The following is a 16079-nucleotide window of genomic DNA, read 5'->3' as shown; positions in this document are numbered from 1 at the left end:
GCCAGTAGCATTTTTAAAGGATTATATGCATATATTTAAGAATTCTTTTCAAACTATATATAAAACTATTACTAGTAAAAGTGATGAATTAAGTACTAAAAAAATTTAGTTGTGTGCAGAATAAAGGAAAATATGTGGCTGTGAGGTGATGGAAAAATTGATCATGGAATTTGGACATTAACAAGTTATCAAAATAAATTATTTATTGATAATATAGAAGCTTTTAAAGTGCTTAAATTGATAAATTTCATAGATTTAGCACTATGATTAGGAAATTTGAATTAGAAGTTGGCTTAAGATCTCTAAAATAATTTTATGATTTAATTTTTCAGAGAGATATGGCAACCAAAAATAAGAAGGATTTAAATAAAATAAGAAATATTGCAAATACACTCTAATGTAAAAGGAAAAAAACAAAAGCTCTTACAAGTAAGAAGTCTTTTTTAAAATAAATATTTAATTAATTATTCATTAGATATTATTCAAGATTATATGGTAAATAATTTTATTTATAAAAGAAATTTGTTATTTAAAGAGTTAACTGATCCAAATCCTATTATAAATATTTCAAATTTTTGTAATAAGTAATTTCAAGCTATTGTTATAAAAAGTTAAATAACAAATCATAGTTTCTTCCCATTTATATAATGAACAGTTACTAATATATTTATTTGAACCAACATCAAGGAAAAAACCAAAGATTAATTAAGTAAAATCCAATATATACATAGCTTGATATAGCTAAATTCAAAAATTTTAAAATAAATTTCATTAAACGAACTTTGTTAATAAAACATTGTATGGGGTTTATAGAAGAAATGTTTACTATTAATTTTGTGGGATAAAATAAATTTATATATATGGAAGAATAGTGTTATTTGTAATTTAATTCACTATCTAAATTGAAGATTATTTTATCTTTTAAACTAAAATGTCAGTAATAGTCAAAAAATATAAGTAAAACTATTTTTTTTATAATCTAATGCTTTTAATTTAGTAGATATTGTTTAAATTTAGAAAAAAATCTAAATCAGATAATCTAAACTTAATTAATTCATATGTTTATATTTCTAGTTATTTATTTTTCTAAAGTAAAACATTAAACGTAAATATTATTATAATATAGTATTTAAGACATTTATAAATTACTTAAAAATTTTCAGTTTAAAATTTTTTATAAAAGTTTTAAATAAAATCAGACTAACAAAAATTAGTATTAAACTTTTATTATATAACAGTTAGTTGTTAAATATTGATAGGATATATATAATCATTTTCATTCAAAATAGATCAGTAAATATGTTATAAATTTTGGAGTTAGGATGAGATTGATTCCAATAAATATACTTTAATGGATTTAAATAAGATGAAGTGAAAGGTAAACATTCTGTCACTAATGTTTTTTTGACTTGGTCCTATAACATTTTAACATCCAACATTAAGATTTGTGAAGTTTGTTACAATTTTCCGTAATTAAAATTTATCAATAAATTGTTTCATTTTAATAAAATTTTATTATATGATAGAGGATTTTAAACAATATCAAGTAGTATAATGTAAAAGTCTGCATAGAAAATGTTGAGTGCTGATAAATTTAATCTAAGATAAAATAAAACTAAATTAAGCTTTCTGTTAAATTGTATTACTATTTTTTAGGTTAGTTAATGGTGTCTAATAAAAAAGAGTGTATTACAACCTAAAAGAAATAACTATACAATCACAATTTTGAATGCTTCTTCTTGATATAAGACTTATAACATAAATAAAAAGGTTGTAAAATAATTTAAAGCTATGAATTATATTTATCCAAATTTGAGTATCATAAAATTGCATCAAAATGACAAAAAACTCTAAAATTATGTATTGACTTGGCACAAAAGAACCAGGTTCATAATATCTATTAGTTATATCATTAGATCCATATGTTATGTAAAATATAGACTTATTTATAATGTTTAATGTTGCATTTAGACCAATTTGAGATATGAATATATATTTATCTTTAATAAAAAATTTCACTTGTAGATAGATAGGTCATGGATAATTTTAAAATTCTCTTGATAAAAATTAAAAATTAAAGGAATTATCTTTAAACAAACTTAAAAATGTATTTTCAGTAGTATTGAACAATCCACATCTAACATCTCTATAATTTACACCTTGCTATATATTCTTTGTGGGTGATAAAAATGGTTGACTTAATTAAAGATTCAAATATGGAGTTGCAAATGGGCAAAGTTAAACACTTTATTCACATCAAGAATGAGATTTCCATTTGAAAATTTCCTTCTTGCTCCACTAAGGAATTCTCTTTCACAGGGAGGAAAATTGACCTTTGCATAAGTGTTTAAAATGTAATTATTATTTCTATAATCTACCAATGAGTCTAAGATAAATATTGTAGAAATTTCACTCTTGCAATACCTAACAATAATAACTAACAAATGCAACAGGAAAATAGTTAGCCAAAGAGTTTCCATCTCCCTCTCAAATTTAGTGTAGCAAGTAAGCTATAATATATGGTTCACCTACAAATAATATTATTCTAATAAAATAAAATAAGAATCTTATAATAAATATACTAATCACTGCCGCCACCAACTTTTCAAGAATGATTGCCGTGTCATCTTAAACGACCAGCTGAGAATGCAGCCAATCAATACCCCAACCTGGCTTCTACATCTAAAGCAAGCACACAAGTATAGAAATTTTGTAAATGTTATTGGGGACAGGATGCTTCTAATGGAAATTCCTCCTGTGATGGAAAGTTGCCGTCAGGAAAGGAGAAGCTTACTCCTCTGTAGCAGCAGATTGTGGAGCTCAGGAAGAAATTTCTAGACACTCTTCTCATTGTTGAGGTGGGATACAAAGTTTCAATTTTTCGATTGCAGAATATCGGGGGAAGCGATTAAAGACAGGCGCAGAAAGTGTGTAGATGTTCTTCTTGGAGAGGGGGACAGGGATGGCGGTGGTGGAAATTCCTCCTTTTATGTAAAGCCGCCGTCAGTGAAGGAGAAGCTTACTCCTCTGGAGCAGCAGATTGTGGAGCTCAAGAAGAAATTCCCAGACATCCAGGTGGGATACAAGTTTCGATTTTTCGGAGAGGATGCGGAGAAAGCAGCCAATGTTTTGGGAATCGTTGCTTACTACAGCCACAACTTTCTCACTGCCAGCGTTCCAATGTTCCGGCTGCACGTACATGTGAGAAGGCTTGTGGAAGCTGGCTACAAAGTTGGCGTTGTCAAGCAGACCGAGACAGTGGCTATCAAAGCTCACGGGACGAACAAGGCTGGCCCGTTCTCGAGAGATCTCTCGGTGCTATATACCAAGGCCATGCTCGAGGCCGGGGAGTTTCTTGGGGGAGAAGAGAGCGGGGAAAGGGATGGACCTATTCGTCTTAGCAGCTATATCATGTGTGTTGTGGAGGAGGCAATCACCGAGCACAAGGGCAACGCTGGAAAGGATGAAGTGAGGGGAAGTTTTGATGCTAGATTTGGGGTGGTGGCCGTGGAAACCTCGACCGGAGACGTGATGTACGGTCACTTTATGGACACTGTCACCAGGACGGAACTGGAATCACGCTTGCTTGCGTGTGCTCCCGCAGAACTTTTTTTATCTGCGTCCTTGTCCACTTCTACAAAGAAGGTAAGCTGTTTTCTTTTCTCTGATCGGGTTGTATATGAATGATGGTGATTTTTCTATAGTTGTTGATGGACTATGCAGGCGCAGCAGATGTTCGAGCCGAGAAGACGCCTGAGAACTCATTTGAAAATGGCGGTACTGTTGCTGCTCTTGCGGACTTCTACGGGAGCTTGGCGTCTTCTAAGAAAGGCTGTCTGGACGAGAAGGTTGATGCAGGGTTAGAGGTAATTTTCTAGTTGTCTTGATTACATTATCGGATGAGAATTGAAGTTTGCAGGCGTTGATGACGATGCCAGAAATCGTGGTTGCTGCGTTTGCGCATATATTTGCTTATCTGAAGCAGTTTCATCTGGAAAATGTATTGCGCTTAGGAGCTCTTTTCCGACCATTTGCCGGACAGCAAGAGATGACGCTCTCGCCCAATACCATCCGCCAGCTTGAGGTAATCACTGAATGCGACGTTTACTTACGCAGTAACAAGTTTTTTCTTTCTAGATTCTACATAACCAAACTGATGGTACTGAAAACGGATCTTTATTCTGGCTTATGAACCACACAAAAACTGCTTTTGGCGTGAGGCTGCTTAAGTATTGGGTAAGGAGTTTGGTCTCAGTCACAATCTTGGATTTTTCGTTTTTTCATTCATGTCTATTTTCAGGTGACCCATCCGTTAAGAGACCGCATGCTTATTTCTCAACGTTTAGACGCCGTTGCGGAAATTGCCGAATCCATTGGAGATAAAGGCAGAGGTACAACAGTTGCAACTTTAGCTTCAACGTTGTTGCTGCTGGGAAAATTGCCTGATCTTGAGCGTGGTATCACAAGAATTTATCACAAAACAGCAACGTATGAGGCACCTTTCCTTTTCTGTAATCCTGTTGTTATTCTTTCTGACCGTAATGTTTGCTGCAGTTCATTAACGTGATTAATGCGATTATGAAAGCAGCGTCGCAGTTTCAACGGGTTCGCGACACCAGGTCTGCGCTCCTCAGCAGGCTAATCTCCGCAGTGACTTCAACTTCAGTGATAGATCACGCAAACAAGCTTGTGACAAGTTTGAATGCAGAGGCAGCAGTTGCCGGGGATAAGATTAACTTGTTTGTTGCCGGCCAGTATCCCGAGGTTTGTTATCGTTTCCCAGACTTCGCTTAAGTCGTGTTTCAGGTAGACGAATGCAAAGAGAACATAAAAAGTATTGAGGAGGATCTCGAAAGTTTTCTTCCCAGTTATCGGAAACTGTTGAAGTGTTCAAATCTGGAATACTTGAGCGTCTTGGAAACGTCGTTTTTGGTCGAGGTACTTTCTTTTTCTCAATTCAGTTATTTGATTGCTAAAAGCTTGTAGTTTCAGGTTCCATGTGCGCAGCGTGTACCTGCAGATTGGTACGAAAAAGGCAAACCGCTATCATCCTCCGGAGGTCTTGGAAGCATCGGAAAGAATGGCACTTGCAAAGGAGCAATTAAATATATCTTGCGCCAAAGCATGGGACATGTTCCTGACTGACTTTACCTCCTATCACATGGAGTTCCGGGCTGCAGTACAGGCACTAGCAGCTCTCGACTGTCTTGATTCCCTTGCTGTTGTCTCGTGCAATCAGGTCTGTCTCCTTGTGTTTTTCAACGCTTATCTGAATGAAAATGTGCTTCAGGGGTATGTTCGACCGGAGTTCGTGGATGAAGCGTGCCTTTTGAAGATAGAAGGTGGTCGACATCCGGTTTGTTTCTTTTGCTCTTGTGGTTTAATATTATTACTGAGATTTCTTTCCATGAGCAGGTCCTAGATTCGACTCTGCAAGATGCATTTGTACCAAATGACACAGTTCTTTCTGGTGAGGGTGAACGATCGCAAATAATCACTGGTCCAAACATGGGTGGTAAAAGTTGCTACATCCGTCAAGTTGCTCTAATCACAATCATGTCCCAGGTTCGCAACTATCTTTATTTCTTTTCACTCCGTATGTTTTGTTATCGTGCAGATAGGATCGTATGTTCCAGCCGTGACAGCCAAACTGCATGTATTTGATGCCGTGTTTACGAGAATGGGGGCGATGGACAGAATCCAGAGGGGCTCCAGTACGTTTTTCGAGGAGCTGAGTGAAACTTCAACTATTCTCCACAAGGCAACTTCTCGCTCGCTGGTAGTCATCATCGAGCTGGGAAGAGGAACCAGCACGCACAACGGCGTCGCCATCGCGTATGCGACAGTCCATCACCTTCTCCAAGAGGTCCAATGCTTCACGCTCTTCATTACTCACTACTTGAATGTCACCTCCGGTTCAACCATACCATATGTCATATCTTGCGGAGAGCCTGGAAGGAGACCTTGACAAAAGCTCCGTGCAAAAAGCAGCACAAAAGGTGACATTCCTCTACAAGCTCTAGCTTGGTGCTATAGCAGACTATACCTCAAATTTGCATGATTTACTCACTATCCTTACTATATATTTGGAATTTATGTGTTGTCCTTGTTTTGTGTTTGGCTTGGGTCTAAACCTAAATTCCATGCCACTAATATGCTAAAATAGTGTTAAACTTTATTTAGCTTCGTTTTGCGTGTTAATCCTAGCATTGGGATGTTTGATGCTTCCAAGTTGCTTTATGCTCCTGTCCCTTCGCTCCTTAGGCTCTACATTTGAGAGTTGCTTCATGCTCTAATACTTTCACTCTTTAGGTCCATACTTAAAAGTTTGGCACTGTTCTTTCATTCAATTGCCTAAGGCCTTGAAACTTGGGTTCCACACCATTGTCTTTTGAACACGTGGCATATAACACATACTTCATGGTTATCTTATGGTAAATCACCATAGGATAAAGGGTAAAATCCATATGTATTACAAATTGCCCTTAGAAATATACTTGCTTATTTTTTAATTAATACCATTTGGTAACCTTAAATGTTTTTGTTAGCAACCAAAGAGAATAACTCGAAAGACAGTCTATAAGGTTCAAATATAAAAGGAAAAGGCCTATGAATAAGAGTGCACCCTTTTTTTAATTGATTAAGGGCTTTAGGATATTTAGGGTTAAGTGTCGTTGAGTTTAAGTTGAGTAACTTCTTGGGAAGTCTAAATTTAAGACCTTACATTTAGTATTAAAGAGGTCTTGGGTTCAACACTATTGATTGGTTAATGTGATTCAAGAGGTCTTGGTTTTAATACTATTGGTTGGTTAGTGCGATTCTTGGTTAGGGGAATCACATTATATATTGAGTAATATTTGGTAGATTTAATTTGTTCCGGCTAGGGCAATTCTGGGTTTGATACTGTTGGTTGGTTACGGGAATCGTATTACATGTTGATCGAACCAAAGGGTAAAGTGTCAAGATATTTGGTATGACCCGAGGGGTAAGATGTCAAAAGAGTGGGGCTCTTTGGTGACTCCCAAATTCCATTCACGAGGGTGTAAACTTGTAGGAAAGTGTGATGAATTCTTAACAACCAAAGAAAATAAATTGAAAGATAATTTATAATGTTCAAATATAGAAAGAAAGGTCTTATGAATAAGAGTGTACTTTTTTTTTCAATCGGTTAAAAGTTTTGAGATATCTTGAGTTAAGTGTCCTTAGGGGTGAAGAAGTCAAAATTTAGGAGCTTATAGCTTTTTAATTTCTCCTCTTAAGAAAATTAAAGATATTTATTTTTTCTAAAGGAATTAAAATACTATATAATTAATATTCTATTTAAGCTTATTATTTCTTAAGTGGTGAAGAACTTTTCAAGTGGATAAAATATTAATAGTTTCCTCTCTATCACTTGTATTTTCACTTTTATCCATTCTCTATATAACTTTTTTTTCTGGCCTATTTAAAAGTAAATTTATTATATTTCTAAAATTTACTAGTTATATTATGGTATTTTTACCTACTCCCAATGAATTATATTGATTAGATATGTATATTAAGTATACAGGGCGACCAGAGATGGACACCGGCTTACAAGCCTGGGATTGCGAGCGCGCTGAGGCACATTGTTCGCACCCAAGGCTACGCTGGGTTGTACAGGGCGATTTTTCCTGAGTACCTCAAGGTTTTTCCAGGCTAATGGTCCCCGATTCATTTCCAACCGTCAGATATTCTTGAATCGACGGCCTTGGTTGAATTTCCATGTTGCTAGCAAATATTTAGGGCTCTTGCGATGGATGAGACTTGGCGACGGCAGCGATTCGATGCGCCGCACCAGCATTCGCTCCTTCGGCAGCGCCGCCGCGGGCGCCCGATCAGCAGGTGTCGGCGTTGAAGGTCACAAGGGATTTGCGCAAGGGCAATATGCGCCTGGGCGTGGATCGCCCAGGCGGCGGAGAGCAAGCAGCTGGGGATCCATGTTGTCAATGCGCTTGTGGACATGTACGCGAAATGCGGCAGCATGGAGGATTCCCGCCGTGTGTTCGACAGCATTCTTCACCCAAACGTGATGTCCTTGATACTGGGCAGCGATCTTCGAGAGGATGCAAGCCAGGCGGTCGGGCTGCAAGCCAAACTCCAAGACGCGGCAAAGGCTTGTAGCAGCCTCGCGGCGAAGGAAGACGAGAAAGCGAGGTCGCTCTCGAGTTCTTTGGGAAAATGGACTGCTCGCCAAAGTCTTGGACTTTCGTTGCTGCTGCCAAGGGCTGTGCGAATCTAGCAGTGAAAGAGGAGGCCACCAAAAGATGGTGAAGACGAAGAGCCTGGAGAAGGAGCTCGCTGTTCACGATGGAGCTGTGAAAAGCCACTGCTGTGGAGATATCTTCGTGGGGAGCAGCCAAGTGACAGGTACTCAAAGTGTGGGAGCATGGTCGACGCGCGGATGGTTTTCGAGAGCATGCCTCGTCGTGATGTCGTGCTCTGGACGAGCTTGATACAAGGCTTTGTGGACAACGGGGAAAGCGAGCTGGCTCTCGTGTTCTTCGAAGATATGAAGCTATCTGGGTGCTGTCCAAGCCCTCGGACGTGTGTTGCTGCGCTTGCCGCCTGTGCGAGCTCGGCAATGCGAGAAGAAGCGGTGGATGTCGACGGCAAACTCGTGAAGAGAAAGAGCTTGGAAACCGGGGTGGCTATCCACGGTGAAGCTTCAAACACCAGGTGCTGTGAGGACGTGTTCGTGGGGAACACTCTGATCGATATGTACGCGAAGTGTGAGAAGCTAGAGGAAGCTCGCAGGGTCTTCGATGGCATGGCTGGCCGATGTAAGTGGAGACAGCAAGCTGGCCTTGGAGCTGTTCTTCGGCATGGCTCGGGAGAACGATCCGGACGAGAGAACGTTTGTTGCTGCGCTCATGGCCTGCGTCCACCTTTCAGCGTCCGAGCCACCTGTTCCGCGAGAAGATGGAAAGCTAGTGCGAATCCAGAGCCTAGAAAAGTGGATGGAGATTCATTCTCTCGCTGCGAAGTTTGGACGCTGCGAGCACAGATTTGTCGGGAGCAGCTTGGTGGACATGTATCCCAAGTGTGGAGATATGGTGAAAGCTCGAGCAGTTTTCAAACGCATGCCTAGCCTGGACGTTATCGTTTGGACGAGCTTGATACAGGGATATATAGACAACGGTGAGAGTGAGCTCGGGCTGGAACTCTTGGAGTGGACTGTGCTCCAAACTCTCAGACTCTTGTAGCGGGACTTACGGCCTAGCTGGAAGGAAACTCCAGACTGAGCTTTACAGGCGTGGGCTGGAAGACGATCAAGTTGTGGGGAGTAAACTTCTACAGGAAGTGCGGAGTTATGAGTGCGGCCGAGCACTTGTTTGGATCTCTGGCAGTCCGAGATATCGTCGCCTGGAATGCACTGATCACAGGATTCGGCCAACAGGGTGACACGTCACGCGTGTTCGAAGCCTTTCGCGAGATGCGAGAAGATGGCGTGCGAGCAAACGCAATCACGTTTGTCTCGGTCATCACTGCTTGCAGCCACGGCGGCCTAGTTGAACGAGGCAGGGAGTTTTTCCAGGCAATGGACCCGGACTCTGGCATTGTTTGCGGGATTCATCACTACAGCAGCTTGGTGGATCTCTTAACCGACTGGAAGAGGCCGTGAAAGTCCTCGAGAGCATGCCTTTGAGAGCGGATGCTGTGGTTTGGAGGATCGTCCTCGGGGCCTTCCGTAAGTGGAAGTGGGGAGGATTGCGTTCGAGGCACTGACGAAGATCGACGAGAATGACTCGGCTGCGTACGTTCTGATGGCGAGCATCTACCGGAGCGCGGGGCTGTGGGAGGATCATGATAAGCTCAAGACTATACAGGAGGCGGCCTTGAAAGCGGATAAGAAGAGTTCACTTCATCAAGCGGTCGATTACAAACTGGAAGGTAGAAAGGACGGCAGCAACATGGTGGACGAGCTAGAGATTTGATTGCCAGCATCCACAGAGCTGGGAATGAGCTCTGCGGTTTGCCGCAAAATAGGTCCAGAAGAACGCGTTGAAGGCGGCTGCCACGAAGATGGCAACGCTGACAAGTGTTGTCACCTCTCTTTGGTCCTGTTCGCTACCACCTTGTCCCTCTGTTCTAAGCTTGTGTGGCGGCATAGCAGTGCTCGAACAGGTGTTGGTCAGTGGCAAGCCACAGAGCTGATTCCCAGCGAAGAGAGCCGCGTCCATGGACGAGAGTTGCGGGCTGTCAGGTATCCGTCCCACCAGGCTGTTGTTGGAGACGTCGAAGATGGTGAGAAACGAGAGGTCCGCCACGGACGATGGTATGGAGCCATTGAGACGATTGCTTGCGAGCCCCACCCAGGAGAGATTCCTTGCCTTCCCCAGGGACTCGGGAATGGGACCTGTTAGCTGGTTGTGGCTCAGGTACAACCCCTGGAGCTTGTAGAGGTCGCCAATGGCAGCTGGAATGCTTCCAGTCAGCTGGTTGAAGGAGAAGTCTATGTAGGTCGGGAAGGCGAAACCGTTGTAGACGAGTCCTCGCTCGGTTTGAATCATCACAGACCGTTTGTTCTGGTCGTAAAGCTGGACGTTGGCAAACAGTCGGCCAATGCTTTCCGGCATCTCCCCAGAGAACCTGTTAACCGAGAAGTCCATGGCTCGTAAGTTCGTGAGCCTGGGAAGCCAGTCCGGTATGGAGCCACTGAATCTGTTGTTTGAGAGGAAGAGGAACTGCAGAGACGACATGGTTTGCAACATGGCCGGGATTGAACCGACAAGATCGTTGCTAGAAAGCTCTAGAATGAGCAGGCGACTCAAATTCCCGAAGCTGTCAGGGAGATTTCCAGAGAACTTGTTCTGGTTCAGCGAGAGACGGACGAGCTCGGTGCAGTTGGAGAGTCCGGAAGGGAGCTCCCCGCCGATGTCGTTCCTGCTGAGAACTAGCTGCTGGAGATGCGAGAGCTTCGAGAGCTCGCCTGGGATTGTTCCAGTCAAGTTATTGCTATCGAGCCATATCTCTTTGATGTTCGACCAGTTTCCAAGCTCTGGAGGTATGGCGCCACTAAAACGATTCCCCGTGAGAACCAGCTTCTGGAGATGCGAGAGCTTCGAGAGCTCGCCTGGGATTGTTCCAGTCAAGTTATTGCTGTCGAGCCATATCTCTCTGATGTTCGAGCAGTTCCCAAGGTCCGGAGGTATGGCGCCACTAAAACGATTCCCCCTGAGAACCAGCTTCTGGAGATGCGAGAGCTTCGAGAGCTCGCCTGGGATTGTTCCAGTCAAGTTATTGCTGTCGAGCCATATCTCTCTGATGTTCGACCAGTTTCCAAGCTCCGGAGGTATGGCGCCACTAAAACGATTCCCCCTGAGAACCAGCTTCTGGAGATGCGAGAGCTTCGAGAGCTCGCCTGGGATTGTTCCAGTCAAGTTATTGCTGTCGAGCCATATCTCTCTGATGTTCGACCAGTTTCCAAGGTCCGGAGGTATGGCACCACTAAAACGATTCCCCGTGAGAACCAGCTTCTGGAGATGCGAGAGCTTCGAGAGCTCGCCTGGGATTGTTCCAGTCAAGTTATTGCTGTCGAGCCATATCTCTCTGATGTTCGAGCAGTTCCCAAGGTCCGGAGGTATGGCGCCACTAAAACGATTCCCCCTGAGAACCAGCTTCTGGAGATGCGAGAGCTTCGAGAGCTCGCCTGGGATTGTTCCAGTCAAGTTATTGCTGTCGAGCCATATCTCTCTGATGTTCGACCAGTTTCCAAGCTCCGGAGGTATGGCGCCACTAAAACGATTCCCCATGAGAACCAGGATCTTCAAGTTCCTCAAGTTTCCCAGCGTAGCCGGGATCGTTTTGTTAAACCCGTTTAGCCCGAGGTGCAAAACCTCGATGCTTGCAAAGTCGCCATCTTCCAGCTCCAGTGGCCCGGAGAGAGAGTTGTATGCAGCGCGTAATTCCGAGAGCTTGCGTAGCCTTCTCAAGCTCGGTGGCAAACCACCCTGGAGCGAATTTTCGGAGATACGCATGTACCTGAGCTCCAAGTTCTTGCTCCAAATATTGGGTAGATCTCCGCTAAACCTGTTGTACGATATGTCCAGGCGTGTCAAGTTCGTCATCTCCCCGAAAGTTTCTGGAATGGAGCCGCTGAGTCCGTTGTGCGAGAGTTCCAGTGCCTCCAGTCCCAGGTTACCACCAATGGAAAAGTTCCCAGTTAAGTTGTTGATGGACAGGTTGAGCGATCGCAGGGTCAAGCTAAACTTTGGGAGTCTGGCCACTGTTAAGTTGTTCCCACTGAGGTCCAGGCTTTCCAAACTCTCGAGGATGGAGAGATTTCCGGGGAACTCTTGCAGGGAATTGGAGCTCAAGTTGAGGAGGTTGAGCTGCGTATTTTTGCAAGGGACTTCCAGCGAGGAGAGGCCGTTTTGCGAGAGGTCCAGGCGAGCCAGCGATGGAAGCTCGGCCCAGGTGGCAGGAAAAACTCCCGAGAGATTAAACCTGGACAGAGCGAGGCCCTCCACTTGGTTGTCCGAGCTCCACTCCACTCCCCGCCATGCTCTTGGATTGGCAGTCTCGTTCCACACTTTGATGCCAAGCCTGTCACGGAGAGAGAGAAGAACCTGTGTGTCGTTCACGATTGCAGATGGATTTGTGGGGCACTGTGACCGGGATCTTGTGAGAAAGACGAGTAGAAACAAAGGCAGCAGCAAATCCGCGAAAGACATGGCCATGGATCAGAACATCAAAGAGTGAACGCTATCATGAAAGATGAGGTTCTTCTTTTTGCAGAGTTTACACGCACATTTGATAACCAATTCTTGGCACAATTGAGGTAGTCAATAAAGTGGGGGACTTGGGATTTGCCATTGGTATACTGGGCTATCAACTATATTATATAACATAGATTTTTGTACAATTTTTTTTTGTGGTGATTTTTTGGCCACGGTGGATAGAATGTGGACTTCGACAGGTCAAGACTTAGACTTGACTTCCACCAGTCCGTAAAAGCATTATAATGATATGTTTTTCCAACAAAGTTTTTGTGTTTGTTGGAAATCTAAGTTGTAATCAACTCAATTTAATGTTAGTAGCAAATTGGCTTTATTACAAATTTTAAGTTCTAATTTGTGATAGCTTTATAATTACTCAAATTTAAGTTGGAAATTATAGTTGTCCTTTACAACTAAAATATAAATCATAATTTGTAGTAACATATTCTTTAAAGCTAGATAAGCTCATATATGTTGCTAATTAGAGTTGCAATTTACAACTTTTAAACTGTGACTAAAATGTAAGTTCTTAAGGTTTGTAGTTCCAAAAGTTTTAGTCATAAATTTCAACAATATTTACATCAACTAAATTACTAATAGCAGTATAATGTACCCACTTTTAACATATAATTTCCTAATAAAAGAACTTTGTTTTCTTCCTCAGATCTGTATTAAGCTTTTTGTTCAGGATTTAGGAATGAGAGTTGCATGTTAGTGTTTAAGGTGTAGAAGTAATTATATTTACCTTATACAAATTATCATAAATTATATTTGTCTTTATGGTAAACATACTTTATCACCACATAATGCATGGTTTTCAATGGAAGATATTCAAGGGATTAGATTATGCAGATCTACTACTTTAGTACAACAATTTTTTGAAATTGATAAAAGCTCTATAGTTCCAAATGATTGTTATATTAATTTGAGTGGTGGTAATGGTAGTGGCAATGATGATTTTGAGGATGATAATATATTTAATTATTTTAAAGATTACTTACATGGAAATGAAAACAATTTATTACCTATTTATAAAGGAGCAAGTGCTTCTATTTTGTTGGCTGGTTTAAGGATTCTAGATGTGCAAATTATTACTAGAATATCAAGCCAAGCAACAGATCATTTTGTAAGGTAATTAATTTTTATTTATTATTTAGTATTAAATTTTTCATTATTTGGATGAAGGATCTTTACAAAAATGTTGCCTACAAATAAAAGTTTTCAAATAATTATAAGGAAGTGGTAAATATCACTAAACATAATGGACTTACCTATAAAAAGATTGATTCATGCTTCAATGATTTTATGTTATTTCATAAGGAGAATAAAGACCTTCAATTTTATCAAATTTCTATTGCTAGAAAGCACAAAGATTTTAACAATTATATACCTGAGAAAATAATGCACTATTTCTCTATTATACTTTGACTTCAATAATAATTTCAATGTAGAGAAATAACACAATATATAACTTATCATTTTATCAATGATCCACTAATGGAATAATGAGAATGCCTACAAATGGTTCAACTTACAAAAAATTCTAAGATGATTACCCAAATTTTGCAGTAGATCCAAGAAATATACATCTTACTATGGCTGCAAATGATCTATCTCCGACAAAATTAATGGCAAAAATATATTCATGTTAGGCAATTGTTGCAATTAATAATAATATACCACCAACTCTAGCAATTAACCATTCATTTATATTTCTTATTATGATTATACCAGGTATTATTTAAAAAATAAAATGAAATATTTATATTTATAATTTTTCTAGGCCCAAAACTTCCTAAGGTACTTCATATTTATTGGTTATTATTTTTGGAAGAGTTGAAACAATTATGGGATGGAGTGCCATGGAAAGATAATTCTAAGCCAGAGGGTCAACAGTTTTTAAAGCTTAAAGAAGCAATGTGATAGTTTATTCATGATTTTCCTGGATTATAATTTTGTTCAAAACTTCAAACTAATGGGAAAATGCTTTTACTTAGACTATGGACCTGGATTCTTGGAATATAGTCACGAAGTTTATAAAAATGCATATATATTGGTCATTGGTGTTTACCTATGGATCATCCATTTAGGTCTATTAGTAGAACGTAAGAGTGAGAAATGACTCCAGAACAATAAGCAATATATTATTATTTGGTTAGACAAGAAGATCAAATATCATTACCTAATGATATCAAATGGTTATATTCACATTTTATCAACTTCCATATTTTTATAACTTGCCAATAGCATTTTTAAAGGATTATATGCATATATTTAAGAATGTTTTCGAACCTTTATATAAAACTATTACTGGTAAAAATTATGAATTAAGTACTAAAAAAGACTTAGTTGTATGTAGAATAAAGTAAAATATGTGGCTGTGATGTGATAGAAAAATTGATCATGGAACTTAGATATTAACAAGTTATCAAAATAAATTATTAATTGATAATATAGAGTCTTTTAAAGTGCTTACAATGATAAATTGCATAGATTTAGCACTATGATTAGGAGATTGGGATTAGAAGTTAGTTTAAAATTTCTGAAAATAATTTTATGATTTAATTTTCCAGAGAGATATGCCAACTAAAAATAAGAAGGCTTTAAATAAAATAGAAATATTGTAAATACACTCTAATGTAAAAGGAAAAATATAAGAGCTCTTCCAAGTAAGAAGTCTTCCTTAAAATAAATATTTAATATATATCCATTAAATATTATTCAAGATTATATGGTAAATAATTTTATTTACAAAAAAATTTATTATCAAAAGAGTTAACTGATCCAAATCCTATTTTAAAGATTTCAACATTTAGTAATAACATGTTTCAAGCTATTGTAATAAAAAGCTAAACAATAAATCATAGTTTCTTCCCATTTATATGATGAACAGTTACTAATATATTTATTTGAAAAAAAAATTAGAAAACTAAATATTTATTAAGTAAAAAATAATATATGCATATCTTGATATAGCTGAATAAAAATATTTTAAAATAAATTTAATTAAATGAACTTTTTTAATACGACAAGGCATATGGTTTATAAAACAAATGTTTACTATTAATTTTGTGAGATAAAAACAAATTTATATCACTGAAAGAATAGTGTTATTTTTAATTTAATTCACAGTCTAAATTAAAGAATATTTTATTTTTAAAACTTTACTGTCAGTAATGGTGAAGAAAATATAAGTAAAAATATTTTATATATAATCTAATACTCTTAAATTAGTGGATAATGTATAAATTCATAAAAAATCTAAATCAGAAAATCTAAACTTGATTAATTCATATGTTTGTATTGCTAGTTATTTATTTTTCTAAAGTAAAGCATTAA

At 39.1% G+C, this 16079-nt stretch overlaps 2 protein-coding genes and 1 pseudogene across 2 annotated transcripts; 2 read left to right on the top strand and 1 right to left on the bottom strand.

Moving 5' to 3' along the window:
* The window catches only part of LOC9647452, an 11872-nt pseudogene extending 3612 nt beyond the window's left edge, over window positions 1-8260 (top strand).
* A 147-nt stretch (window positions 8261-8407) lies between these two features.
* On the top strand, window positions 8408-9643 carry LOC112350319 (pentatricopeptide repeat-containing protein DOT4, chloroplastic-like). Its single transcript, XM_024686293.1, has 3 exons — window positions 8408-8801; window positions 8914-9159; window positions 9273-9643. The coding sequence occupies exons 1-3, from the start codon at window positions 8408-8410 to the stop codon at window positions 9641-9643; spliced, it is 1011 nt and encodes a 336-aa protein (XP_024542061.1).
* Window positions 9644-9944: 301 nt separating this feature from the next.
* Window positions 9945-12701, bottom strand: LOC112350318 (leucine-rich repeat receptor-like serine/threonine-protein kinase At1g17230). Its single transcript, XM_024686292.1, has one exon. The coding sequence runs from the start codon at window positions 12699-12701 to the stop codon at window positions 9945-9947; it is 2757 nt and encodes a 918-aa protein (XP_024542060.1).
* Between the last annotated feature and the right edge of the window lie 3378 nt (window positions 12702-16079).

Source organism: Selaginella moellendorffii, unplaced genomic scaffold (genome assembly GCF_000143415.4).
Source record: "Selaginella moellendorffii unplaced genomic scaffold, v1.0 SELMOscaffold_48, whole genome shotgun sequence".
In the NCBI taxonomy this organism is placed as follows: domain Eukaryota; kingdom Viridiplantae; phylum Streptophyta; class Lycopodiopsida; order Selaginellales; family Selaginellaceae; genus Selaginella; species Selaginella moellendorffii.
The sequence above is the reverse complement of the archived record's forward strand: the minus strand, read 5'-3'. Positions and strand labels throughout refer to the sequence as shown.

Bases quoted from the DNA above. Each gene is read 5' to 3' on its own strand.
- LOC112350319 (XM_024686293.1), top strand. From the start codon at position 8,408: ATGGTCGACGCGCGGATGGTTTTCGAGAGCATGCCTCGTCGTGATGTC. The intron at 8,802-8,913 runs GTAAGTGGAGAC...TCCACCTTTCAG, and splicing joins CGATGGCATGGCTGGCCGAT to CGTCCGAGCCACCTGTTCCG. The intron at 9,160-9,272 runs GTGAGAGTGAGC...TGAGCTTTACAG, and splicing joins ACAGGGATATATAGACAACG to GCGTGGGCTGGAAGACGATC.
- LOC112350318 (XM_024686292.1), bottom strand. From the start codon at position 12,701: ATGGCCATGTCTTTCGCGGATTTGCTGCTGCCTTTGTTTCTACTCGTC.